Raw genomic sequence first — 26712 nt, 5'->3', positions numbered from 1 at the left:
AAACCCTTTGAAGACAGAGGGAGAGTAGTAAACCAATGCATTTAAAGAGAATTATGATTTTCTTTTTCTGTCTGTATGCCTCTACCATACGACCACGTTCAGTAGGCCACAAGATAGTGGAACGTTCCGATTTATTGAGTGGAACAGACATGCCTCTGACATGTAGAAAACGTGATCAGGTCAGCTTTATTCATCACATTACGTTGTCGTACGTTGCTCCCTCCTGAACGCAACCTTGGATGGGTGTGTGTTAATGTTTAATAATTCATATATTAGTTATCGTGTGTATTTGCTTTGACATGCTGCAGTGGTTTTAGCCATGAAGCACATCCATACTAACACTGACCTTGGCTGTTGAGGTTTACACCAGGGCTGGAGCTGAACAGAATACCAAAGTTTGGAGCCTCTTCCAGTTTGCAACAACTCTACTGCCGTTGGTGCTAAATCATCACTACTGCTGCCTGCTACTATTAGCAATGCCATTGTTTTCAATGTCAGTACTATCCCCTTGATACAGTGAACAGTCTCTACTCCTCTCTTACCACCAAATTGTTCCTACCGTACCTTCTGCATTATGCACCAGCCTCTGTCTGTTGGACCTTAACATTTGGCACAAATCCATTTCCTGGATTGCCTGGTGACTCAGGCTGCTGGAAATATTGATATTACAGCATGACCCATGTTGAAATCAAATCAAAATCCAATTTTATTGATCACATACGGTGAATACAACAGATGTAGACTTCACAGTGAAATGCTTACTTACCAGCCCATTCCCAACAATGCAGAGTTAAAAAAGTAAGACACATTTTTGCTAAATAAAAAGGAAATAGTAACACAATAAAAACAATAATGAGGCTGTTTACAAGGAGTACCAGTACCGAGTTAATGTGCAGGGGTACGAGGTAGTTGAGGTAATTGAGGTAATACAGCATGTACATGTGGGTAGGGGTTAAAGTGACTAGGCAATCAGGATATATACTAAACAGAGTAGCAGCAGCGTGTGAAAGTGTGTCCATCTATGGCATTATGCATGTGTGTGTGTTTTGTGTGTTTGCGCGTATGTAAGTGCGTGTGTGTTGGAGTGTGTGTCTTCATCCCTCTCTCCCGCTTCCTCCATCTCCCTCCCAATCCTTCTCTCCTTCTTCCTGTCAATCCCTCTCTCCCTCCATCCCTCTCCCTCCTTTCTCTCTCTCTCTCCATCCCTACCTCAGTCTTCCAGTGTTCTGCAGTGAAGTGAGGTGTGAATTATGCAGGCCAGTTGAGCGGAACGGAGTAGATGCCTGCCCAGGGGATAATTGCATTATTCTTAATAGCAACCTCGTTAAAATATTGATTCTGTGTTACAGTTCTGGAGGAAAACAATCAATCAATGAAAATGATTAAACATGTTTCATAGAACAAAGCTTTTGATTGACACAGCAGTGACCCCACTTAACCAATCACGGTCGGTGAAAAGGCTCTTTTCAGCGTGTGTCTGTGTGTGAAAAAGAGTAAGTGAAGACTGAACACCCCTTATCAGCATAATTAATCAAGGAAACAATGTGAATATTTTAGCAGACGCTCTTAATTAGGGTTAAGTGCCTTGGCAGATCCTTTACCTAGTCAGTTCTGGGATTCAAACCAGCAACCTTCCGTTTACTGGCCCAACGTGCTTAACCGCAAGGCTACGTGCCGCCCCGCAATGTGTACACTGAAACAAAGAGTCACTCGACCAAATACTCGACCAAATATCTATTCCGACTTTCTTACCTATGTCTTAACCTAAGTGCCCCATGACGTTATGTCGGTCATAACCAGTTTGACCTCTGGCTGAACATTGACCTTATTAACAGGATGTTGTTATCGTTTCTCCGCAGGTCGTGTGACTGTGAAACCAGGGGCAGTGTTGGCATCTGCTCTACGCTGGACGGAGGTTGTCACTGCAAGGATAACGTGGAGGGACAGGCGTGTGACAGGTGGCTTTTATATTGTGCTGTTCTTTCTTCAAAAAAGATCAAGGAAAAATAGACATGTGACAGGTGACCCGTGATATGCTACTGTGTCACCTGAAATGACATAATACCTCACGGTTACCACGGTAACAGTTTTTAGTGTCTATCTCTTTGTTCAGTTAACAATGGTAGCTAACATTTCATATTGCTAGTACAGTGGAGTACTGGATTAAACCTTGATGCTGCCCACTGCCATTGTTAAACAAAACATCTCTTGACATTTTATGGCACCGCTCTTTGACAAACTGTTTTGAGTCGGCATGGTAACCCATTGAAAACAGGTTCATGATAACACACAAGTACATTTTTCCGAGAAGATTATACACGGTGTAAATGGTAGTAGACTTTTATTCATAGACAGTTAGGACACGTACAGTATCAACCAAGGACTATGGATGGAAATTAGCTAAATCTGATGCAATGGCATGTTGTACATCAGTTGAATACATTCCCATTCTCTTCAGTGAGGAGAACATGATTCCTTTAGACTTTCTGTCTGTACCCAACCTTCTCTACACCCATGTTTTAATCATTCTTCTTCTGCTCTCTAAGATTTACATGATTCGACAGACAAAACACAAACAAATCACGAGTTTGATATTAGCAAAATACGCAGGCATGAGACGATCCCCAGTGGTGAATTATTTTTTGCTTGTTTTCTAGCTTGTTTATTTTGTTGTGTTGTGTGTTATTTCATGCTCCGTTGAACAAGGACACTCTTTCCCCCTGATGTGACTTACATAGTCCTGTTTCTGAACACCACCCACGCACATACACAGATCCCCCTCACGCACTCTCACGTACACAAACGCACACACACACCTCGCTCCTCTACACACACAAACACACAACTTGTCTCCTCTACAGTCTCTCTGGAGGTAGTGTATCACAGTGTGAGATCAGCTGGGGGGGGGATTGGCCTCGGCCGCCACTCTATACACTGCAGCACAGACAGCAACACATGTTCACCTGGCAGATAGTCTCATACGACCTGACTCACAGGGCCTAGTGATGCTCTCTGAACTTGCTCCACAATATGGAGAATTAGCCCCGACAAGCTGCAGTGATGAAGTGTGTGTGTGTGTGTGTGTGTGTGTGTGTGTGTGTGTGTGTGTGTGTGTGTGTGTGTGTGTGTGTGTGTGTGTGTGTGTGTGTGTGTGTGTGTGTGTGTGTGTGTGTGTGTGTGTGTGTGTGTGTGTGTGTGTGTGTGCAGGTGCAAGCCAGGCTCCTTCAACCTGCAGAAGAACAACCCAGCTGGCTGCACGTCATGTTTCTGCTTCGGACACTCATTGGCCTGCAGATCCTCCAATCACCATGCGGCTGTCAACATCACCTCTGACTTCCTTGAAGGTTTTCAGCCAATCATGATTATATTAAAAGTACTGCATTCAGCTAATAACTATTGGTGAATTGTGAACCCCTTATATTGTGGTTATCATCCTGATTCATTCTGCCATGCCCCCCTCTACACCCCTCCGCACTCTGCAGACCCAGACCGCTGGTCTGGACAGTTCTCTGGGGGACAGGAGTACCCTCTGCTGTGGAAGGAAGGTGAGGTCTACCTGCTACCACTCAGTGAGGACGACCTGGGCTTCTACAGAGCTCCAGGTGAGAGAGGCACAGCCGAAACACACACACACACACACACACACACACACACACACACACACACACACACACACACACACACACACAGAGAGAGAGCTAATATCAACTTTAAGGTGAGATATCAGTAGGACCTGGAGTTTTTCCCGACCATATTACCTGATCAAAAAAAACACTGGGCCCTAGAGTTTATAGGAGAAGTGTGTGCGCTTCCGGGATGAGGAACAAATACATGAAGATTCTGCTCGGAGAGAGCTCAGACATGTAAATATGTCAATCATATTTAAATATGTCAATCTGCCACCTATAATACCCTTGGCTTGTTACTCGAGATTATTCCTTTGTTTGATTGAACAATTCCCCATAGCATTGCCCTATAAGGTCATAAAACCTGTTAACTGCGACACCATTTTCTCACAGCAGACTCTTATCATGACCATTAGCATATAACATTTATAGCTGTCCCCGCTACAGGAGTTAGGGGCTCTCTCTGGATGCATCCCAAATGTTACCCAATTCTCTATGGTTACTGGTCAAAAGTAGTACACTAAGTAGGGAATAGTTTGCCATTGAGGACGCAGTCTATGTATCTGGAGCCCCATGAGAGAATAGGCCTGATGGAATTGGATGTCTTGGCCATGCTGGAAGAACAACAAAGTGGAAATCAGCCTGCCTAAGCTCAAGGTGGCTCCTCACTGCACCAAGGATCAAGCCTAGCGAATCAGCAGTCAACATAGATATAGAGAAACAGAAATAGCGGAAATCCCATTAGCTACCAACACATCCTGATGGTTTTATGTTCATTTAGACAGGCGCCTTTTAAAGAACCCAAGCATGAAAAGCCTAAGATCACAGAAGACGCCTGGGAGGGAAAACGACTGGGTCCGTTTCGGGGGATATATGTTGAGTTTCTTATATGTTGATAAGTCAACTTGGATATGTTTAGATTGTTTATTTATTCATGTGTTTTGTTTGCACGTTTTCTTGAAGCTCGTCCATCACTCCAGTGTCTCTGAAGGCCACCACATAGTGATTCGTGTTCAAGCCCGTCCCCTTATCTCGCCGGCACAGCACTTGTTTGTGTTGTATTGCAGCGTAGTAAAATATGGAGATCTATTGCCCCGCCGTTGCTTTTAATGATCTCATTTTCTCCCTGCCTTTTTTCCCTCATGTGTACAGTTACTTTAAAGATTAGAGAGGAGAGGCAGGCTGCAAGGATATGCATAGGATTTCTCTCTCTCTTTCTCTCCCTCTCTCTCTCTCTGTCGCCCTCTCTCTTTCTTTCTTTCTCTCTGTTTGCGCAATAATCCTCCGGCAGCGTTTCTCGCTAAAGCGGAAGATAATTCTGAGTGACAATGCTCTGCTACCAAACAACACGGAGATGGAAAGCAATTTCTCTGATTCCTATTAATCTATTCGGTCGCCTATTTCAGTGCGTCTCTTTTTTTACGCCTGGCTACGTCTAGAATCAGATCAGGATGTGTCTTGATGAGAACAGAGAGAAGTGTTGGGGATCGACGTGTTTCTACCCGGCTTGCAGAAGTACCAGGCGACACTGCAGTGTCGCAATCCTCGATATACAACGGAGGAAACGCAGGCCGGATTACTCGGAGCATTATCCAGCAATGTTCAGCTGGAGCCATTCAAACACATAGAGAAGGCCATGAGGGAGTTACAGAGAGTGAAAATGAAAAGCAAATTAATTTACCACCACACTTGTCCTCTTCCTCTTGGCCAAGAAAAGATTGCGGCTAGTTTGACACCTAGTAGAAAAGGTCACGTTCCTACGGCGACACAGCACTTGTCAACCGATTGAACACTTGAGTGAAGCCTGCTGCCAGATTCTATCATAGATTCCAAGCCAAAACCACTTTCCTCAACAGCCTCTCTAATCACTGACATGGCAGTCCAAGTTGCAGGCTTCTCCTCTCCAATCCTCCATGCTTAATGGTCCAACAGGTAGCTAACACCCCTCATCCAGAACCAGCCACCTGTGCCTTAGTGCCTGACATGGTGCAGGATCATATTCATATCTACACCAGACCATGGTGGGGGGGGGGGGGGTCTCCAAGAGAGGAAGGGACAGCACAAAATGACTAGGGAGAGAAAAGGGACAGTTTTCAGCATACGTCCTCTAGGCTGGATGTGGGCTGTAGATCGTTTATCACAAAATACCACCCTTATCCCTAATTGAATGTGAGCCTTAGAACGCTTAGGACAAACGTTCACCCTGATTGGATGTGAGCCCCAGAACGTTCAGGACAAACCACCACCCTGTTCCCTGATTGGATGTGAGCCCCATAACTTTCAGGACAAGCAACACCCTGATCCCTGATTGGATGTGAGTCCCAGCACATTCAGGACAAACCACTACCCTGATCCATGATTGGATGTGAGTCCCAGAACGTTCAAGATCCCTGTGAAAGAAAATTAATTTACCAACACACTGATTGGGGTCAAGAACGTTCAAGAGACTCTATCACACCCACGAAGTAGATTACGTTTTTGGGGTCCGTTTCTTTTTTTAAGGTAACATTGCGTTGTTACTAGGGTGCAGCGTGGTCTAATAGATCCTGAACGTCTTTGTGCACCAGGTGGTGTAGTCTTTCTGCCTGTTCTCCATGTAATCATGTCCCTAGCTATGCTGCACCTGTAGACCAATGTTTCCCAACTCCAGTCCTTGAGTATCTCCAACAGCGCACATTTGTGTCGTAGCCCTGGGCAAGCACACCTGATTCAACTTGTCAACTAATCACCAGGCCCTCAATTAGTTGAATCAGGTGTTTGTTTGTTGTCCAGGGCTACAACAAAAAATGTGCTGTTGGGGGTAATGGAGGACTGGAGTTGGGAACCACTGCTACACACAATGTATTGCAGGTTACTGGATTCACACTTGGCCCAGTTTGGTCTCTCTCTCTCTCTTGCACTCTTTCTATCTCTCACCCTGCTGGGTGAAGTTAGTTTGTCTGTTCAGGTATTGCTGCACAGTGGTCGATGTAAGTTAGATGGGACTTAAAGTTGTTTGTTTGAAACGGTGGCAATCTAATTGAAATGGAGTTGATTTAGTAGGTTTGGAGAGTCTAAACCCTCGATTGATCTCAGGGCTCCTCTACCGTTCACTAAATGTGACTGGGGTGTCAGGCATCGTGACGGGGACTTTGTGTGTCAGTGGAAGGAGGTCAGTCGTGGTTCAGGTTGAGCACATCACAGAGAAAAGCAAGTGAACGATTATTTATTTTCACACTTGAAACACACACACACACACACTCAACCATACACACAAACAGAAACACACACACTTACTGCTTTCACGCACGTCTTCTTAGTGCAATCAGAAACACTGTCATACCGACTCACACAGAGGTCCACATTTAAAGATGTTGTCTCTTTTCGATTACTCTCCTGTGATAAACCAATGAATACAGATCTATTCTAATGGTAGAATGCCATCTTGATGTGATCACAGTGAGAGTTCCAGTCACCCAGTGGGGTTCTGGGGGTGTCATAATAAAACACTGGAGGACCAACCACAGGGGGCAGCGCTGAGTCTTTCATCCTGTGAGATGACTTCATTTTCCTGCCTAATCCCACCATCAAACCCCTGTCGTGGAACTTTTTACACAGGGACACTCAAAGACATTATTAAATGGATAATTGTTATTTGTCAGCGCGCTGGAGAGGTTCCAACAAACTTAATGCACCACAGTGAATGTCTGTCAGAAGCTCTGACTGGCCAGTCCCAGCAGTTGTCTTATATACGGCTATACACAGGCAAGTTATATTTGCATGATTTAGCATGATGAATTAATCATTAATTCATCATTAATCATTTTGTTTCATCCATGTGACAGACCAATACCGCATTCTCTCTCTCTAAGCTGAGACCTTGAAACTGAGATATCTTTCGTTCGTTCTCAAAACAAGGTCTGGGCGTATTGCCGAATTGCTGCTACTAATAGTGAGGATTTGTACAGTCAGCCACTTGCATAAACAAAGAAATTGGTTTATAGAACAGCACATGAATAGAACACAGAAATTAGTTATAAGAAAAGTACAAACATAAAAAATCCATTACACCCCCATTGGTACTTATGTAGATCTGAGAGGACTGGAGGAGTATAAGAAATATGGCAGTATCTACACCATGCCATCTGATAGGTTAGGTGGAAAATACCCCATGTAACCTCATTACTCAAACCTCTTAGATAAACACAAGTGCCTATGAATTGATTTGTGATTGAGTGTCCCTGACGTAGGTCTAACATTTTAAGGGTACCACGTGAATCACCTCGCAGATAACAGTAAAACGCACAACAGTCCCCACTAGTCAGACAATAGGGTCAGAGCAAGTCGACAAAAGGCACATCAGCCCATATACCCAGTACATCAACCTGGGGCAGGTCAGGCAAACACATGACAAATCTGCCCAGAGAGCAGTCATCCGGGGCCGAGCGACGTGGTGGAGAAGATGAGGGCTGGTCCTGGATTCAGATCAGATGTGACTGTGAAGATAGCGGACAGCTGTGTGTGTTTGTGTGTGTGTGTCTACTGCAGCCCTGACACCACCAGGAGAGACCAGGATACATGACCCACACCATTACACTCAAAACACACTACCTCAGCCAGCCACACAGACTAACAGCTGAAACACAGACATGGCTTAAAATACGATTTAATTGAGTAGAAAGAGGAGGAAGGGAAGCACTACTAAGGTACACTATAGTATATTTTGGTAGATAGAAGGTGCTCTATGGTAAAAGGGGTAAATTGGTCATCAAAAAGAAAGTAGGACCAAGGCACTCTATATATAATTAATTAAAATGCCTTTATTTGTATGGCAGGTTCAATAGAAACAAAGTTGTTTAAAAACCGACGCGTTTCGGCTGCATGGCCTTCGTCAGAGAGTACTCCCTGACGAAGGCCATGCAGCCGAAACGCGTTGGAGTGCCTCGGTCCTCCTTTCTTTTTGATGACTATTTAATTGAGCTTGCCTTTTGCAATGGAACCAATATATAAGTCCCAAAATTGCAAGCCCAGTCAACCTCCAGGGAAGCTAAAGCAAACGCTCAAAAAGATTTCAAATAGTACCTGAGTCCAGGGGCTCTATTCAATCTGCATCACGGAAGTTCAGTGTTACAACACGACTGAAATTTGAAGGCTATGTTAGCGTGGTAGTGGAAAATGCATTCGCGGTAAACGCTGCATATGTCGGTTCAATCAGAAATTGCGTTTACATTTCTATTGCGCAGTCTGTTACTCTTTCTGCGACACAGATTGAATAGAGCCCCAGGTCTGCTGGAGTATTATTCATACTGTGGCAGATCATGCTGTTGTGTATTGCCTTAATGAAAAACATCTGCCTTTTTTAAAGGTGGATTCCTGTTTTTATTGCTGTAATAAATCTTGAATGATGAAATGCCAGTCCACCTTTCCTTATCTATCATAGTGCTTCATTTTCACATATTTCTGTAAACAGGATCTTCTGCATCCTCTTCCTCACCCGCCCATAACTCAAAATGTAGTCTTTTTCAGGGATAGTTTTTCCCATGTGTTCTTTTATTAAAGAGTATTTGGGTTCCCTGGGTGCTGATCATTGTGTATGCAGTGAGTCTGCTGGCTTGTAGAGTGTGTGTCTGTACATGCGCGTGCGTGCGTGCGTGCGTGTGTAGCTCTTTGAAGTGGTGTTAATGTGCTGTAATGAGCCAGAGATAAGACGAAGGGTAATTACAGCCAGACTCCCACTGTGATCTCTGTGGGTTACAAGAGCCTTGGCCCTCGCACTCCACTACACACACACATGCACTCTCTCTCTCTCGCTCTCGCTCTCGCTCTCTCTCTCTCGCTCTCGCTCTCTCTCATATACACCAAAAGCCAAAACTCTCATTCAACACTACTACCCCTTCCAGCATGTTTGTCAGATGGCGAGAAGCTGAACTTGTGAAACACACAGACTCTCTATCTCTTTCTCTCTGACAGGATGTGAGATAGCTAAAAGCCTGCATGGTTATCCCCTGACCCTTGATGGATGTCTGTCTGTCTCCCCTCTCTCTGTAGAGAAGTTCCTGGGGAACCATCTCCTGAGCTATGGCCAGCTCCTCTCCCTGACCTTCACGGCCGAGGCCCAGTGCCTCCTCCCTCACAGTGTCACTGTGCTTCTGGAAGGATCTGGAATCACCCTGTCAGCTGACCTTTCACCCCAACCTGAACTTGTCCACCAGCCAGGCCTCGCTCCCCAGCACACCTTCACTCTCAGGTAAAACAAAATTGTGTGGGTGTGATAGCATGTGCAGACGTGTATATAAAATACTACTATACACCTACTATTATGCTACTCTACATCATATAATCATATACAAATATGTAATACCCCTACTTACAGAACAGTGTATGAACCTCAGACTGCATGGATGTACTGTGTCATCTACATGGCTGTATGATGTTCATACATTCAGCTCATTAGAATATTTTGGGGCGTAGTTTACTCACAGCTCTTTTTGTGCAACCGTGAGTGAGAGTGTCCTTTCAGTTTATCTAATGTGTTGTGTTATGCTGGCAGATTTCGTGACTGTGTTTAATGATGGTGTTTTGTGAAAGATTCTTGTACGGCTGTGTTAACTGAGAATGTTTGACTCTCACCTTGGAGGCCCCCAGCTGTTCCAAAGGCTGATTAACTTGTCAGTTAATGCAATAACACGGACCAGCATAAATAAACAATTGTTCTTCAAAAGGATCTATAAAAAACCTTTCAGATTGAGAAAGGTTCTTCATAGAACAATTCTCCATAAAGATTCTATAAAGAACCACAAAACAGTTTTATATAGCCCCAAAAAAGGGTTGTAACCATAGTGGAACACTTTATGGTGCTATGTAAAACCGTATTTAATGGTTCTTTATAGAACCTTAGGAAAGGGTTCTTTATACTACCATAATGGTTCCATTTAGAACCTTATGAGCATGGTTCTTTATTGAACCTTCAAAAAAGAGTTTTACAGTATGTAGCACCATAAAGGGTTCCTCAATAGTTACATGCCAAAGAACCCCTATCTGGTACTATTCAGAACTATTATTTTTAAGCGTGTACTTTGGAAGCTGCCTTATGCCATTGTAACAGACAGCTCTATGTACTTTCTTGTGATGGCGCATAATGAGTAATGAGTTCCCCCACAACCCCAAGCCTGGGTGAAGGGGGACTTTGGTTCCCCCCTCAGAGCAGCGGGACCTGGAGACAGGACTGTCATTGTGTGGGCCCTCTCTGGTGACAGGCTCCACACACGTCATTAGAGAGACAGAGGTCTGGCCCTACACACACTCACATGCACGCAAACACACACCCAGCATCACCTCGTCCTGGAGCACTCATCTTTTCCTGGCACCACCCGGCTATATCCAGAAAGCTCAGCTGAGAAGATGTGAAGGGGACTTTTAAATGTCTTTCTCTGGAGCTCTCTCTCCTAGGTAGTTCTTAAGAGCTTCGCCAAGTCAAAGCAACGTTTATTTGTCACGTACACAGTTTACAGCAGGTATAAACGGTGCAGCAACATGCTCACTTGCAAGCTCTCAACATTGCAGCACACATATCAATATCAATAACAATCACAAGTCAGATAATAAAATAAGGAAGGAAAAGGAGGTAGTATGCATGGTATAAAACCAATATGTACACCATAAGATATACACACTCTTAGAAAAAAGGGTTGAAAAATGGTTATTTGCGGCAGGATGGGATTCTACCAATAACCGTTTTCGTCCAAAGAACCCGTTTTAGAAGACGGGTTCTTTGTAAAGCAAAGAGTTCTACGTAGAACCTATAACATCCCATGAAGAGGGCACGACAAAACCTATTCCCCCTAAAGAGACTGAAAAGATTTGGCATGGGTCCTCAGATCCTCAAAAGGTTCTACAGCTGTACCATCGAGAGCATCCTGACTGGTTGCATCACTAACTGGTATGGCAACTGCTCGCCCTCCGACCGCATGGCACTACAGAGAGTAATGTGTACAGACCAGTAAATCACTGGGACCAAGCTTCCTGCCATCCAGGACTTCTATACCAGGCGGTGTCAGAGGAATGTCCTAAAAAAAAACTCCAGCCACCCTAGTCATAGACTGTTCTCTCTGCTACCGCACATCATGCGGTACCGGAGCGCCACGTCTAGGTCCAAGAGGCTTCTAAACAGCTTCTACCCCTAACCCATAAGACTCCTGAACATCTAATCAAATGCATAGTCACTTTAATAACTGTACCTACATGTACATATTACCTCAATTACCCCCGTGCATTGACTCGCTAGTGTTATTTTACTGCTGCTTATTTTACTGCTGCTCTTGAATTATTTCTTACTTTTATTTCTTATTTTTTTAGGTATTTTTCTTAAAACTGCATTGTTGGTTAAAGGCTTGTAAGTAAGAATTTCACTTAGGTCTGCACCTGTTGTATTCGGCGCATGTGACAAATAAAATGTGATTTGTGGAACTGTTTTTGGAAGAAAGGGTTCTTTGACGATTGTTTTGAAGGCAAGAAGGAGTCTTTGGAAAGCAAGAAGGGTTCTCCGAAGAACTCTTCTTATTCTGAATAAGATTTTTGTTGAATTGTTTTCTTATTTCTTTTAAATACTGCCTGAGCATTAGTGTTTGAACTTTAACCTCAGGAGTTTGAGTAATCTGATATTTTTTCAAACGTATGTGAGAAAGTTTTAAACTGTACCTTTAAGGGAATATTTGTGCATGCATCTGGTTTTTCCTTAATCATTTTACATATACAGTACTGACATAGTCTTGATGAAGGAGTTAAATTAACACTCATTGGTGTAAAATAACCGTTCATAACCAGAGTTGAGTGTGATGGTGTCATTATTACTCCGTGTAGAATAAAACACTCAAAACATTGCCCGTCATTATCATATTTCCCAGCATGCACTTCTGTAGGTTGATTTTCAGAATTGTTTGTTGCAATCTGTGTTTTTGCATTTACATTGATTGTTTGATTAATTGTATGCTACACAAAGATAAATAGCATACATTTTTCTAAACTAATCCAATCTCTTAGTAGTTGGCTGTATTGCACTCGTCACTGAGATGGTTGTTCGAGCTTAGATGAATCAGGTGGTCCCATTAACCTTACTTTTCCAACTTGGCAGTCATTCTGAATGCAGTTTGCAGGTGATTAAAAATGTCCAATTTGTTAGATGTCCTCATAAGGCTGGAATTGCGCATTACTCTACCAGCCAGGATAATACAACTTGTAGGTCTGATGTGTTTTGTAAAACAGGAATTTCCTAAGAACACTTTGTTAGTGTGTAACTAGGCAGGGTGGAACAGGTTCTCGGTAGAACCCTTCATAGAGGGTTCTTGGAAGACCCTTTAGTGGTTAAAAGGGTTCTTGTTAAAACCTTTGTTGATGGTTCTAAGAACCCTTCATAGAGGATTCTAAGTAAAATCATTTACAGGGGGTTCTATGAAGAAGCCTGCATTGAGGGTTCTAGGTAGCACCTAAAAGGTTTCCTGTATGGGAACAAACCAAATAACCCTATATGGTTCTACTTAGAACCTTTTTTTCTTGAAGAGTGCAGTCAAAATTATGAATGTGCATGTCAAGTATGACTGTATTTCTAATATAAAGTAGATAGTGTCTTAGTTGAGCTAGGGTTGGCTGTTCAACAGTCTGGAGGTAGAAGCTGTCTCTGAGCTTTTTTTTGCCAAATGACTCAGAGGCTGTGTGTGAGTGTGCATGTCTGTGTTTGTGTCATTTTGGAAGCACACAGCAACACAACACACGGTCTCCCATCCCCTGGCTATGTTGTCTTGGTGACAGATAGCATGCTGTTTGTCATGACTGTGAGCCTACGTGTGTTGTGTGAATGTGTTGAATGTGTTATCCAGGGTAAGTGGTGTTTTGTTCCCAGCATGCACGGCGCTACACCAGGGCTAGGAGGAGCTGTAGCCCCGTCACAAATCTGCGTAGCCCCAGCATTTTTGTATTTTTTTCCTATTTTTAAATAAAGGAATATGTCAAAGTTAATAACCAGCCATTCTGTTCCCAATCCGATCCCTGGCTGCGTGCTCGTGCCGCAATGTACCCTATGACGTGTGTGTGTGTGTTGGGGGAGGAGGAGGAGTCTGGTGTGTGTGATCATGCACATTTGTCTACGTTAAGTGAGACAACTACTAGCTAGCTAGTCGCCCATCTCACCCCGTAGCAATGGACTGTTTGCTGATCAAGAGAAGAGTTCGGGTAGAAATTGAAAATCCAGACCCAGACCCGGTCTCCGAGGGGTCCAAGGAAGAAGAGGGAGATGAGAAAGATGAGTCGGAGAGAGAAACTCGTGAGCCACGACGTGATGGAGCACCAGGGCAGCTCGTCGCTGCTAGCTTTGGACTTTGGATATTGTTCATTTTATTTCTGACTTTGTGATAGCCATTTCATCCGAAGCATAATTACCAATGCACAGTTGTCTGATTATGCATATGAAACAAATACACTTCTTGTTGTTGTCGCATTTTGGATATATTGTGTTGTTGTTATTACTGAAAGACTTCAGGGCACATGGGCGCTTTCAGCTTTGATGAACGTGAAAGACGATTTTTGTAATTAACTTGTGGTCACTTGTATTAGGCTTATAGTTATTTTGTTGAATTTTCTTGGGCCAAATTCAATCAAAAACTACATTTATATCGAATGTGCTGTGTGCCATATCTGATTTTATTGAAAAATTAGAACTCCCTTATAGCTCTGAAGTCATGAAAATCAACTATTTTCTTAGCACCCCCACATATTGGTGAAGCCACCCCCCTTACATCCAGGAGAGAAAAAATCACTTCTTTCTTCTTCACTTCTCTTCTTTCTCTTTACTCTTCTCTTTCTCCAGCCTCTTTCTGTCCTTCCCCCTGTCCCTCTGTCTCTATCAGTATGAGACTCAAGTTGTCTGGTCCCTAGGCAAGGTTCAAGTGTCTGTCTGTATGTCTGCCTGTCTGTGTGTGTGTGTGTGTGTGTGGGCTCCCACCACATACTTAACCCAGACCTCCAGTGGTTTCCTGGTCCACCGATGATGTTCCTCTTATCCTAGCAACAGCTTAATTACAGGCCCAGTGTCATGCACGCCAGAGGCCTTCACTGGCACAAAAAGTTGGACCCGTCCCGAAATGGACCTGGGGCTTTCCCACCTGGACCCAATATTTATAAATAAATGTTTTAAATATAGAGACCCGTTCCAAATGGACCTGAGGACAACTAGACCGTTACACAGCGACACTCAAAGTCAATCTTAAATTAATAATTGTTTATTGTCAGCGCGCTGGAGAGGTTCCAACAAACTTAATGCACTATAGTGAACGTCTGTCACAAGCTCTGTTGGGGCCGCCCGTCAGTTGTTTTATATATGGCTATACACAGACAAGTTATATTTGCATGATTTAGCATAATTCATTCATCATTACCGTTTTGTTTGTTGTGACCGACCAATACTGGTTCATAACATGACCAATACCTCACAAGGCTTCTCTCTAAGCTGAAACCTTGAAACTGAGAGATATTTTGTTCTCAAAACAAGGTCTGGGCATACTGCCAAATTGCAGCTACTGATAGTGAGGATTCGTTCAGTCAGTCACTTGCATGAACAGAGAAATTGGTTTATAGAAAGGACAAACATAGAACATAGAAATTGGTAAATAGAAAAGCACAAGGATACACATTTCCATCACATTCCATCCTCATATCACATGGTTGTGCAAGCATTTAAATTAATGCAAGCATTTAAATTTTAGCATCTATTTCAAAATATACTCCCATTAATGTAAGGGAAATCAACACAGAAAAAAAACGGACACTTCATAATCTCAAACCCTTCATTCTGGGTTGTACAATCCAATTAGTGTGGTAATACTATAATCATAATAAAGGTTATACTTCTATTAATGTGAGTGAGCATCATAAATACTGTAACGGTTTTCCTCCTCCTCTTCATCCGAAGAGGAGGAGTAGTGATCAGACCAAAATGCAGCGGGTTTTGAAAACATAATGAATTTATTAACTGCCGAAAACGAACACGAAAACAAACACTTGGAATGACTACAAAATAACAAAACGAACGTAGACTGACCTAAAACATGAGAACTTACATATAACACGAAGAACGCGGAACAGGTACAGACTATAACAAACGACCGAACAAACGCTACAGTCCCGTGTGGTACGAATGTTTTTTAATAACTGTCCCTGGGACATCAACTTAGTCACAATATAAAACACTGTTGTTTAACAATTCTTGTTGAACTAAAACCACCTTCAATCATTGTTCATCGTCCTACAGGGGGAAATGGGAGCTCATCCAGAGTTAGCAGCTCATTAGTTTCACCATCCTCTGGAGGAGCAGAAAACATGATAGCTGCTGAAATCTTACCAGCCAGAGAGGCACAGATCACCTTACAGCATGTTAATAACATTTCACAGGGAAGAGAGAGAGAACACGTGAGACATTTTCCTACCCAATATTTATTATATAAGGTACGATCATCACTGCGCTTTGTTGCCAACCATCAGTGGAAGTGTTGTAGCAGTTGATGTTTTTGATGGTTATGCCAGTACAAATAACAGTGCCTTCTTGACAAGATCATTTAAGCGAGTGTTGTCAGTGAATGTGTTTAGTTACTACCAATCTTCACTGTCTCTTCTGTAAACCACATGCATATCACTTGCTGAATAGCAGCGTACTGTAACAGCGGTGACCTATGAAAAGCTGGCAGATGTGGCTTATTCTTGGCATGGCTTTCAGCAAACTCTTTTTGGTCTTCCATAAAGGGGCAATTGTTCATAAACATTGAAGGGTTGATTTAAGTGCATGTGATACCAAATAAACATAAGATAACTCCTTTATAGCTAGTCACCATGTAATTGTAATACTCATAAATATGCTAATGAGCCACCGAAAGCACATTGTCCCACCTACATTTCAAAATGCAGTAATGATGCTGCGTTCCTAACCAAGTGGGAAGTGGGAATTTACAATACAAAAGTCTACCCTTCGCACGCGCTGCGACGCAATCTATAATAATTGGCTGGATATTCTCAAGCTTTGTTTCCCCATCAATAGTAAATACTAGTGACTCCACAAGTCAGTTGAAATTACACATACCCGAGATCAGTTACAATCATATCAGATCCTACACAGACCTGAGACATTATTTATAAATCGAGAGAGAGAACAGCTCCCCCAATGCAAACATCCCATACTAGATTTCAGATGTGAGATTTTCAGGAATGAGATTTGCATTCCTTCATACTGTAATAACATGTTGCGGTCCTCGGTAATCATGGACCTGTCTTTGTCTTCTTCCAGACTTCACAAGGAGGAGACAAGACTGAGGCCTTTTCTGTCTGCCTTCGAGTTCAAAAGTCTTCTCTTCAACATCACTGCATTCAGGATCAGCAACGCAGGAGGACACAACTGTAAGTGTGTGTGTGTGCACGCCGCAAGATCAGAATGTTAACACCAACAGTGTTAAATTAAATACTTCCTTAGAAAGTACATGTGACCCACCGAAATAAGGTTAAACTAACACTTTTCAAAGTGTTGACAAACTAACACCCCTAATGTGTTGGTTCCCTAACACCATGGGTGTTGTAAAGTCCGACTTAAAATAACACTTTATTAGAGTTGATGCTGTCACACTATCGCAGTGTTGGCGGAGGGGGGGTGTAAAGCCTTATATCTGTAGTCTCTGAAAGACTACAACTTGTGTTGGGCGATCTAGATCAATGAGAGAAGACTTGAAATAGACAAGATGTCAGTAAAATCATTGGGTAAATTACATCATCTGGTCTAACAATCTGTAGCTACAATTCTCTGCAGATTGAGGAGAAATGGCACCTCCATCGCTCTCATACCCAACAATGCATTTAATGTCTAAGCACGAACCTGCAAAACCAAAACCCCCTTCCTCATCTCAAAGTACTGTCAGTTAACCTCCCCCAGCCCATTTGCTTTGACAGATCATTCTTGTCAATAGTAGCCCTTTGCAGGGGAATTTTGTAGACCTGTCTTTGTATTTTGTTTTGATAATCTGCAGAAATAAGAAAGGTGTTTGTGTTATTACTGTGTCGTCTTGATTTTATAATTTTCAGTGTCCCTTACTGGTTTCTGTCCCACAATTTTGTTGTGCTCCATAACTGCAATGTGTGTTTGCTCCCTCATGCTTGTGTACCCAAAATGCCCCCACTTCGTGGTATTTTTCAGCAAGGCACTGTGGAATCACTCCAGATAGCCTGAGTTTTACAAAAAGAAAAGGTAAAAAGAGAAGAGGGGTAGACGAAATTGATTACGTGGTCTGGAAGGTACTACCTCTAACCACCGTTCACCCCATAAAAGAAACACAAAAATTACCCAATTCATGTTAATACCATGTTTACTGTAAATTAAGCTATCTTAACTGTCAGCGTGTAAATATTTTGGCCAACTTATCTTCAACTTGTGCAGAGCTAGTGGTTCGAAGCGCATGTTGGTAGAATCAGATTCTGTACCACCTTCCACAAAATACACAATTTAACCACCCCACTAATTCTATTGATCTCTATTAGACTCGCTAGCTAAGCATACCTAACAATGGACATTTCAATATAGTCTGCTTGCTGTTACCTACCTAGAGTCACTAAATTGGCAGCAAGATTGCTAGCCAGCTGAGACTACCAACACACAAATAAAGAGTGAGTTAGTTATATCGACAATTCTATTTTTAGTGACAGATTGTTTTCCAGACAAGGGTGGAATAGATGAGATACTCTTATTTGGAAACATTAGCTAGCATACGTTAGCTAACTTTGGTCAAAGATAGAATGAACAAACCAACATGTTACTCTGCTGAAGGTAGCTACCAGTCTAGCAGTGACTACCATGGCATAGGCAACATTGATTGACATTATGTATACCAAAGATAGCTATATGATTTAGCTGATGGCTTTCAGAGTTCAATATAGGACTGTAACGTTAGCTAGCTAACTTACCCAGCTAAACTGGCAAGCTAGCTGACCTCTAATTGAGAATCTTCCGTTTTGATTTGAAGGGAAAAAATCAATGGTATCAGCTGTTGTCTGTTCAGCCTGAAAATTCCCCTAATAATCTTTGGTCTCCGCATCATTCCTGATAGCCACAAGCCACTGGCAGAATCGGGGTGAATCTCTGGTAGGTAGAACGGTGAAAGCTAACTAGCCAGGCACAGAACACCACAAGGGCAAAATGACTAACATTAGTGAAAAACACATTTTTTCTAAAATATCTTGCCCAGAGAAGTTCTGAGACTACTGTGTGTTGGTCGTTCGAAGTAAACACCAATATTCAATTTTAATCTACTGGTGTTAACCCCACTAGAATTAACACTCAGATTGAACACACCACTTTGTTCCTCAACACCTGGATTGTAACACTTTTGTAACACTTTTGCTGTGTGTATGTGTGTTTGTAGGAGTGGGAGTGCATAAGTGTGTGTGCACACAGTACATGCAATGGCTAGCGTGTTTTTAATTTTTGTGCCTCCGGTACTCTATTACTGTGAGTATGTTTATATTTAACCTAGGCATTTTTCTTCATCAGAAAAGTTGTTAAGGTATGATGTGCAAGCAGGCAACATGCTCTGTAGTCAGTGTAGTGGTTCCTCTCTACCCTGTTATTCACATTTTCCTGCCTAACATGAGAGGGCTTTACTACAGCAGTTCGTTAATAGACAGCAGTCTGATTCCTACTTCCTGCTCTCAACCTGCTGCCCTCTCATTGGCGCCGGCCTCTTCTGTTAGGCTCTGAGGAGAATCTCTCTGATAGCACTGCTGGGCCTCGCAAATATCAGCTGCCAAGTTTGTTTACTGGCAAGGGAAGTTCACTACTGGATCTCTCACTTAGTAACAGTCTGCCTAATTCACGTTCAGATAGACACGCACCCATGCACACACGCACACACACTCTATCCGTCTAGTTTATACACACAACCACTTTTAGCCTAATAAGTGACAGAGGCACACACAGACACACATTTCCATCATCAGTTTAAGGGCATCTTTAGACTGAGTGACTTGTCGCTGAGTGTTCAACACATCTGCTCTGACTGAAGCACTGAGTTGTGCCAAGTCCATCTCTGCGAGAGCAGGACTTGCATTCACAGATATTGCCTGTCTGTTCTTCCAAATCTCCTGCTCTTTTTTTTGAGGAAGGGGGTTCTCCCTCTCTCTCTCTCTCTGTCTCTCTCTCTCTCTCTGTCTCTCTCTGTCTCTCTCTCTCTCTCTCTCTCTCTCTCTCTCTCTCTGTCTGTCTGTCTGTCTGTCTGTCTGTCTGTCTGTCTGTCTGTCTGTCTGTCTGTCTGTCTGTCTGTCTGTCTGTCTGTCTGTCTGTCTGTCTGTCTGTCTGTCTGTCTGTCTGTCTGTGTGTTTAGATCAATGTACTGAGATGATCTGAGAGGGATTGCATTGGATTACAGCACATAGATGACAGAACAGCTATTCAAAGCCATTGTCTCTCTTTCAGCCACTTTAATTACGGGTGTCACAGCCACACACACATTAAAACTTACATACACACTATGCACATGCACACATTCCACACTTGCATCCATACTCATGTACACATACACATACAGTCGCTATCTCTCTCTCTCACACACACTCACTCACATAAACACACTCTCTCTCCCTCTTACGCACATACACACACATTCATACAACCCCTATGCACATCGTGGGGGAAAACATTGCAAATGATTTGTGTCTCAAATTAGTTCTCAAACAGTGTTAGAAGTGCCTTATCTCTGCAGGCGCCCAGAGACGCTAATAGGAAAATCCGACAAAGCGCTTTATTCCTCCCTCCCTGCACCAAAACACAGATTAAGGCATTCATTATTAGGCTGACTTATTTTAATGACAGGATTGTCTGTAGGCGATTTCTGTCACATTGTTGGGTGAGGATCCTGCCTGTGTGACAGCTAAGTGGTACTGGGAATGTTATGTTAGGGTAGGAGGCTCCCAGTTCCACACAATCAACAGAGGGAGTTGCGAGGGGTGGAGAAAGGTATGGAGGGACAGAGCAAGATGGAGAGAAGGAGATGGAGAAAAGGGAGAAAGAGATGCAAAGAGAGCGAGATGGAAAGGGAGCGATGAGGAGATGGACAAAAGACGAAGAGGGAGAGAGAGATGGAGAGAGAAAAATAGGGAGACATGAGGAGATGGAGAAAAGGAAGAGAGAGAGAGAGAGTGATAGAGAGAGTGTTGTACATGGGTTAGCATGCAACCAGGGGAACGGTCGTCAGGGGGGATGAGTTGGTTGGGTGCTGATTTGCATATAGTATGGTAAATTAACTGTGTTTGATCGTCGCTGAAGGATCAGGGATTCACAATTTGTTAGAGCCCAAGTTCTCTCTCTTCCTCGTGCTCATCCTGTCTTTTCCCCCTGTCCTTTTCTTTCCCTCTGTTCCTTTCTCTCTCATTACACATTCATCTCTTATTACACACACAGGCTACATTTTTGATCTCATGAAAATCGCACATCCCTGACTCGCTGTGACTGACACACATGCACACACACACTGTTAAAAGCCAGGCGCTGGACCTTGACTAGTGGTGGTAGTATTCTGTATGATGGCTGAGGAGGATTCAACCTGTACTATCCCCCCATCACTATTCATGAAGGAGAGAGGGATCAGTAATCCCTGTGGGTGCTGGCTCCTGCCATACCTCCATCTCTCCTCCTCTTCCTCTCCTCCATTCCTCCTCCTCCTCCCTCACTCCACTGCACTGATTTATTTTGTTTTATCAGAGATTCCCAGAGTGAGGTAGCTAGGTGTGTGTGTCCACCCATGTGCATCAAATGTGTGCATGCGCGCACACATGCACACACACACCCACAATATCATAGAGCTACAATGTGTAACCGAGTTTGCATGGTGAACAGCTGGCTTGTCTTCTTGGGCACCTCGGGACCTCCAGTGAATATCCAGAGAGACAGAGATGATAAAAGTGTTAGCTTTACCAGCTGATATCACTCTCACACTACTGTAGCCTACAGAGCTATATTCTTGACCACCCTCTTGCATGGGCACATAGCCTACAGTAAAATACATATGGGGTGAATTCCCACCTATGTACAGTGGTGAAAAACGTACTCAATTGTCGTACTTGAGTAAAAAATAAAGATACTTTAATAGAAATTACCTCAAGTAAAAGTGAAAGTCACCCAGTAAAATATTACTTGAGTTAAAGTCTAAAAGTATTTGGTTTTAAATATACTTGAATATCAAAAGTAAATGGAATTGCTAAAATGTACTTAAGTATCAAAGTAAAAGTAAAAGTATAAACCATTTCAAATTCCTTATACTAAGCAAACCAGAAGGTAACATTTTATTTTTTTATTGATGGATAGCCAGGGGCACACTTCAATACTCAGACATCATTTACAAACAAAGCATTTGTGTCCGCCAGATCAGAGACAATAGGGAAGTGTGTGAATTGGACCATTTTTCTGTCAAAATGTGACGAGTACTTTTGGGTGTCAGGGAAAATGTATGGAGTAAAAAGTACATTATTTTCTTTAGGAATGTAGTGAAGTAAACGTTGTCAAAAATATAAATAGTAAAGTTAAGTACAGATACCCCAAATCAATTCTTAAATAGTACTTTAAAGTTTTTTTACTGAAGTACTTGCACCACTACCTATGCAACAGCAGCTTGGCTAAATTCCTGATGATCAAACACACATTATTACTGGACCATTAACTTCAGTATGTCAGAGTAGCCTTTCAGAGTTAGTACGTTTGAGCATTCATGCCCTCTCTCTCTTCCTCCTCTCTCTCCAGAGTTGGAGTTAAAGTATTTTTTTTATTTTTTTATTTCACCTTTATTTAACCAGGTAGGCAAATTGAGAACACGTTCTCATTTACAATTGCGACCTGGCCAAGATAAAGCAAAGCAGTTCGACACATACAACAACACATAGTTACACATGGAGTAAAACAAACATACAGTCAATAATACAGTGAAAAATAAGTCTATGTACAATATGAGCAAGTGAGGTGAGATAAGGGAGGTGAAGGCAAACAAAATATATATATAAATAAATAAAAATATAAAAAGGCCATGGTGGCGAAGTAAATACAATATAGCAAGTAAAAAAAAGTAAAAAAAGTAGAGATAGTAGAGATAGAAAAAAGTAGAGATAGAAATAATGGGGTGCAAAGGAGCAAAATAAATAAATAAATAAATACAGTAGGTAAAGCGGTAGTTGTTTGGGCTAAATTATAGATGGGCTATGTACAGGTGCAGTAATCTATGAGCTGCTCTGACAGCTGGTGCTTAAAGCTAGTGAGGGAGATAAGTGTTTCCAGTTTCAGAGATTTTTGTAGTTCATTCCAGTCATTGGCAGCAGAGAACTGGAAGGAAAGGCGGCCAAAGGAAGAATTGGTTTTGGGGGTGACCAGAGAGATATACCTGCTGGAGCGCGTGCTACAGGTAGGTGCTGCTATGGTGACCAGCGAGCTGAGATAAGGGGGGACTTTACCTAGCAGGGTCTTGTAGATGACCTGGAGCCAGTGGGTTTGACGACGAGTATGAAGCGAGGGCCAGCCAACGAGAGTGTACAGGTCGCAGTGGTGGGTAGTATATGGGGCTTTGGTGACAAAACGGATGGCACTGTGATAGACTGCATCCAATTTATTTATTGAGTAGGGTTTTGGAGGCTATTTTGTAAATGACATCACCGAAGTCGAGGATTGGTAGGATGGTCAGTTTTACAAGGGTATGTTTGGCAGCATGAGTGAAGGATGCTTTGTTGCGGAATAGGAAGCCAATTCTAGATTTAACTTTGGATTGGAGATGTTTGATGTGAGTCTGGAAGGAGAGTTTACAGTCTAACCAGACACCTAGGTATTTGTAGTTGTCCACATATTCTAAGTCAGAGCCGTCCAGAGTAGTGATGTTGGACAGGCGGGCAGGTGCAGGAAGTGATCGGTTGAAGAGCATGCATTTAGTTTTACTTGTATTTAAGAGCAAATGGAGGCCACGGAAGGAGAGTTGTATGGCATTGAAGCTCGCCTGGAGGGTTGTTAACACAGTGTCAAAAGAAGGGCCAGAAGTATACAGAATAGTGTCGTCTGCGTAGAGATGGATCAGAGAATCACCAGCAGCAAGAGCGACATCATTGATGTATACAGAGAAGACAGTCGGTCCAAGAATTGAACCCTGTGGCACCCCCATAGAGACTGCCAGAGGCCCGGACAACAGACCCTCCGATTTGACACACTGAACTCGATCAGAGAAGTAGTTGGTGAACCAGGCGAGGCAATCATTAGAGAAACCAAGGCTGTCGAGTCTGCCGATGAGGATGTGGTGATTGACAGAGTCAAAAGCCTTGGCCAGGTCAATGAATACGGCTGCACAGTATTGTTTCCTATCGATGGCGGTTAAGATATCGTTTATGACCTTGAGCGTGGCTGAGGTGCACCCATGGCCAGCTCTGAAACCAGATTGCATAGTGGAGAAGGTATGGTAGGATTCGAAATGGTCGGTAATCTGTTTGTTGACTTGGCTTTCGAAGACCTTAGAAAGGCAGGGTAGGATAGATATAGGTCTGTAGCTGTTAGGGTCAAGAGTGTCCCCCCCTTTGAAGAGGGGGATAACCGCAGCTGCTTTCCAATCTTTGGGAATCTCAGACGACACGAAAGAGAGGTTGAAAAGGCTAGTAATAGGGGTGGCAACAATTTCAGCAGATAGTTTTAGAAAGAAAGGGTCCAGATTATCTAGCCCGGCTGATTTGTAAGGGTCCAGATTTTGCAGCTCTTTCAGAACATCAGCTGACTGTATTTGGGAGAAAGAGAAATGGGGAAGGCCTGGGCGAGTAGCAGAGGGGAGGGCAGTGCTGTTGACCGGGGTAGGGGCAGCCAGATGGAAAGCATGGCCAGCCGTAGAAAAATGCTTATTGAAATTCTCAATTATAGTGAATTTGTCGGTGGTGACAGTGTTTCCTATCTTCAGTGCAGTTGGAAGCTGGGAGGAGGTGTTCTTATTCTCCATGGACTTTACAGTGTCCCAGAACTTTTTTGAATTTGTGTTGCAGGAAGCAAATTTCTGCTTGAAAAAGCTAGCCTTGGCTTTTCTAACTGCCTGTGTATATTGGTTTCTAGCTTCCGTGAAAAGTTGCATATCACGGGGGCTGTTCGATGCTAATGCAGAACGCCATAGGATGTTTTTCTGTTGGTTAAGGGCAGTCAGGTCAGGAGAGAACCAAGGGCTATATCTGTTCCTGGTTCTAAATTTCTTGAATGGGGCATGCTTATTCAAGATGGTGAGGAAGGCATTTAAAAAAAATATACAGGCATCCTCTACTGACGGGATGAGATCAATATCCTTCCAGGATACATCGGCCAGGTCGATCAGAAAGGCCTGCTCGCTGAAGTGTTTCAGGGAGCGTTTGATAGTGATGAGTGGAGGTCGTTTGACCGCTGACCCATTACGGATGCAGGCAATGAGGCAGTGATCGCTGAGATCTTGGTTGAAAACAGCAGAGGTGTATTTGGAGGGCAAGTTGGTTAGGATGATATCTATGAGGGTGCCCGTGTTTACGGAGTTGGGGTGGTACCTGGTAGGTTCATTGATAATTTGTGTGAGATTGAGGGCATCAAGCTTAGATTGTAGGATGGCTGGGGTGTTAAGCATGTTCCAATTTAGGTCGCCTAGCAGCACGAGCTCTGAAGATAGATGGGGGGCAATCAGTTCACATATGGTGTCCAGAGCACAGCTGGGGGCAGAGGGTGGTCTATAGCAGGCGGCAACGGTGAGAGACTTGTTTTTAGAGAGGTGGATTTTTAAAAGTAGAAGTTCAAATTGTTTGGGAACAGACCTGGAAAGTAAAACAGAACTCTGCAGGCAATCTTTGCAGTAGATTACAACACCGCCCCCTTTGGCCGTTCTATCTTGTCTGAAAATCTTGTAGTTGGGGATGAAAATGTCAGAATTTTTGTTGGTCTTTCTAAGCCAGGATTCAGACACGGCTAAAACATCCGGGTTGGCAGAGTGAGCTAAAGCAGTGAACAAAACAAACTTAGGGAGGAGGCTTCTAATGTTAACATGCATGAAACCAAGGCTATTACGGTTACAGAAGTCATCAAAAGAGAGCGCCTGGGGAATAGGAGTGGAGCTAGGTACTGCAGGGCCTGGATTCACCTCTACATCACCAGAGGAACAGAGGAGGAGTAGGATAAGGGTACGGCTAAAAGCTATGAGAATTGGTCGTCTAGAGCATCTAGAACAGAGAGTAAAAGGACGTTTCTGGGGGCGATAAAATAGCTTCAAGGAATAATGTACAGACAAAGGTATGGTAGGATGTGAATACAGTGGAGGTAAACCTAGGTATTGAGTGATGATGAGAGAGATATTGTCTCTAGAAACATCATTGAAACCAGGTGATGTCATCGCATATGTGGGTGGTGGAAATGAAAGGTTGGATATGGTATAGTGAGCAGGGCTAGAGGCCCTACAGTGAAATAAGCCAATAAACACTAACCAGAACAGCAGTGGACAAGGCATATTTACATTAAGGAGAGGCATGCTTAATCGAGTGATCAATAAGGGTCCAGTGAGTAGAGGTTGGTTGGGGTCACGGCGATCCAGACAGCTGGCCGGGTAGATGGCTATCGGTAGCAAGATCTATTTTTAGACACCTCGTGCGTTTCCGTCAGTAGATTAGTGGGGTTCCGTGTCTTGTAGAGGGGATCAATCCAATTGGCAAAATAGATATAGTGACCCAAGAAAAAAAAAGAAAAAAAATTGTCCGAAATACTTATTAAGATAGCAGCCGATAAGACAGCTAACGATTAGCGGGCCCCAGGTGAGCGTTCAGGTAACGTCGCGACGGAGGTGCCAGTTGGATAACTCCCTCGGGCAGATAACGTCGGCAGTCAATCGTGAAGGCCCGGTGGGGCTCCGTATCTGCAGCAAAAAAAAAAAACCCGGGTCCGGATAGGTGACTGTAGCCCAGGAATGGCTGATGGAACTCCTCAGCTGGCTAGCTCCGGAATAATTTAAATTTGCTCCGGGATCGACGTAAGCCAATAGTCACACGGTTTGCAGCTAGCTAGCTGCGAAATCAAGGTGCAAAT

At 43.2% G+C, this 26712-nt stretch overlaps 1 protein-coding gene across 1 annotated transcript in view; it reads left to right on the top strand.

Annotated features, from left to right (window-relative positions):
* The window catches only part of lamc3 (laminin, gamma 3), a gene marked incomplete at its 5' end in the record, with an annotated part of 143842 nt that overhangs the window by 21274 nt on the left and 95856 nt on the right, over nucleotides 1–26712 (top strand). Inside the window, 5 exon segments of the mRNA XM_055935965.1 lie at nucleotides 1860–1958; nucleotides 3208–3344; nucleotides 3483–3602; nucleotides 9654–9852; nucleotides 16930–17039. Of these exon segments, the coding sequence (XP_055791940.1) occupies nucleotides 1860–1958; nucleotides 3208–3344; nucleotides 3483–3602; nucleotides 9654–9852; nucleotides 16930–17039 (665 nt within the window).

The sequence above is a fragment of the Salvelinus fontinalis genome, chromosome 10 (genome assembly GCF_029448725.1).
Source record: "Salvelinus fontinalis isolate EN_2023a chromosome 10, ASM2944872v1, whole genome shotgun sequence".
Lineage (NCBI taxonomy): Eukaryota > Metazoa > Chordata > Actinopteri > Salmoniformes > Salmonidae > Salvelinus > Salvelinus fontinalis.
This window is presented reverse-complemented; position numbering and strand designations above follow the sequence as displayed.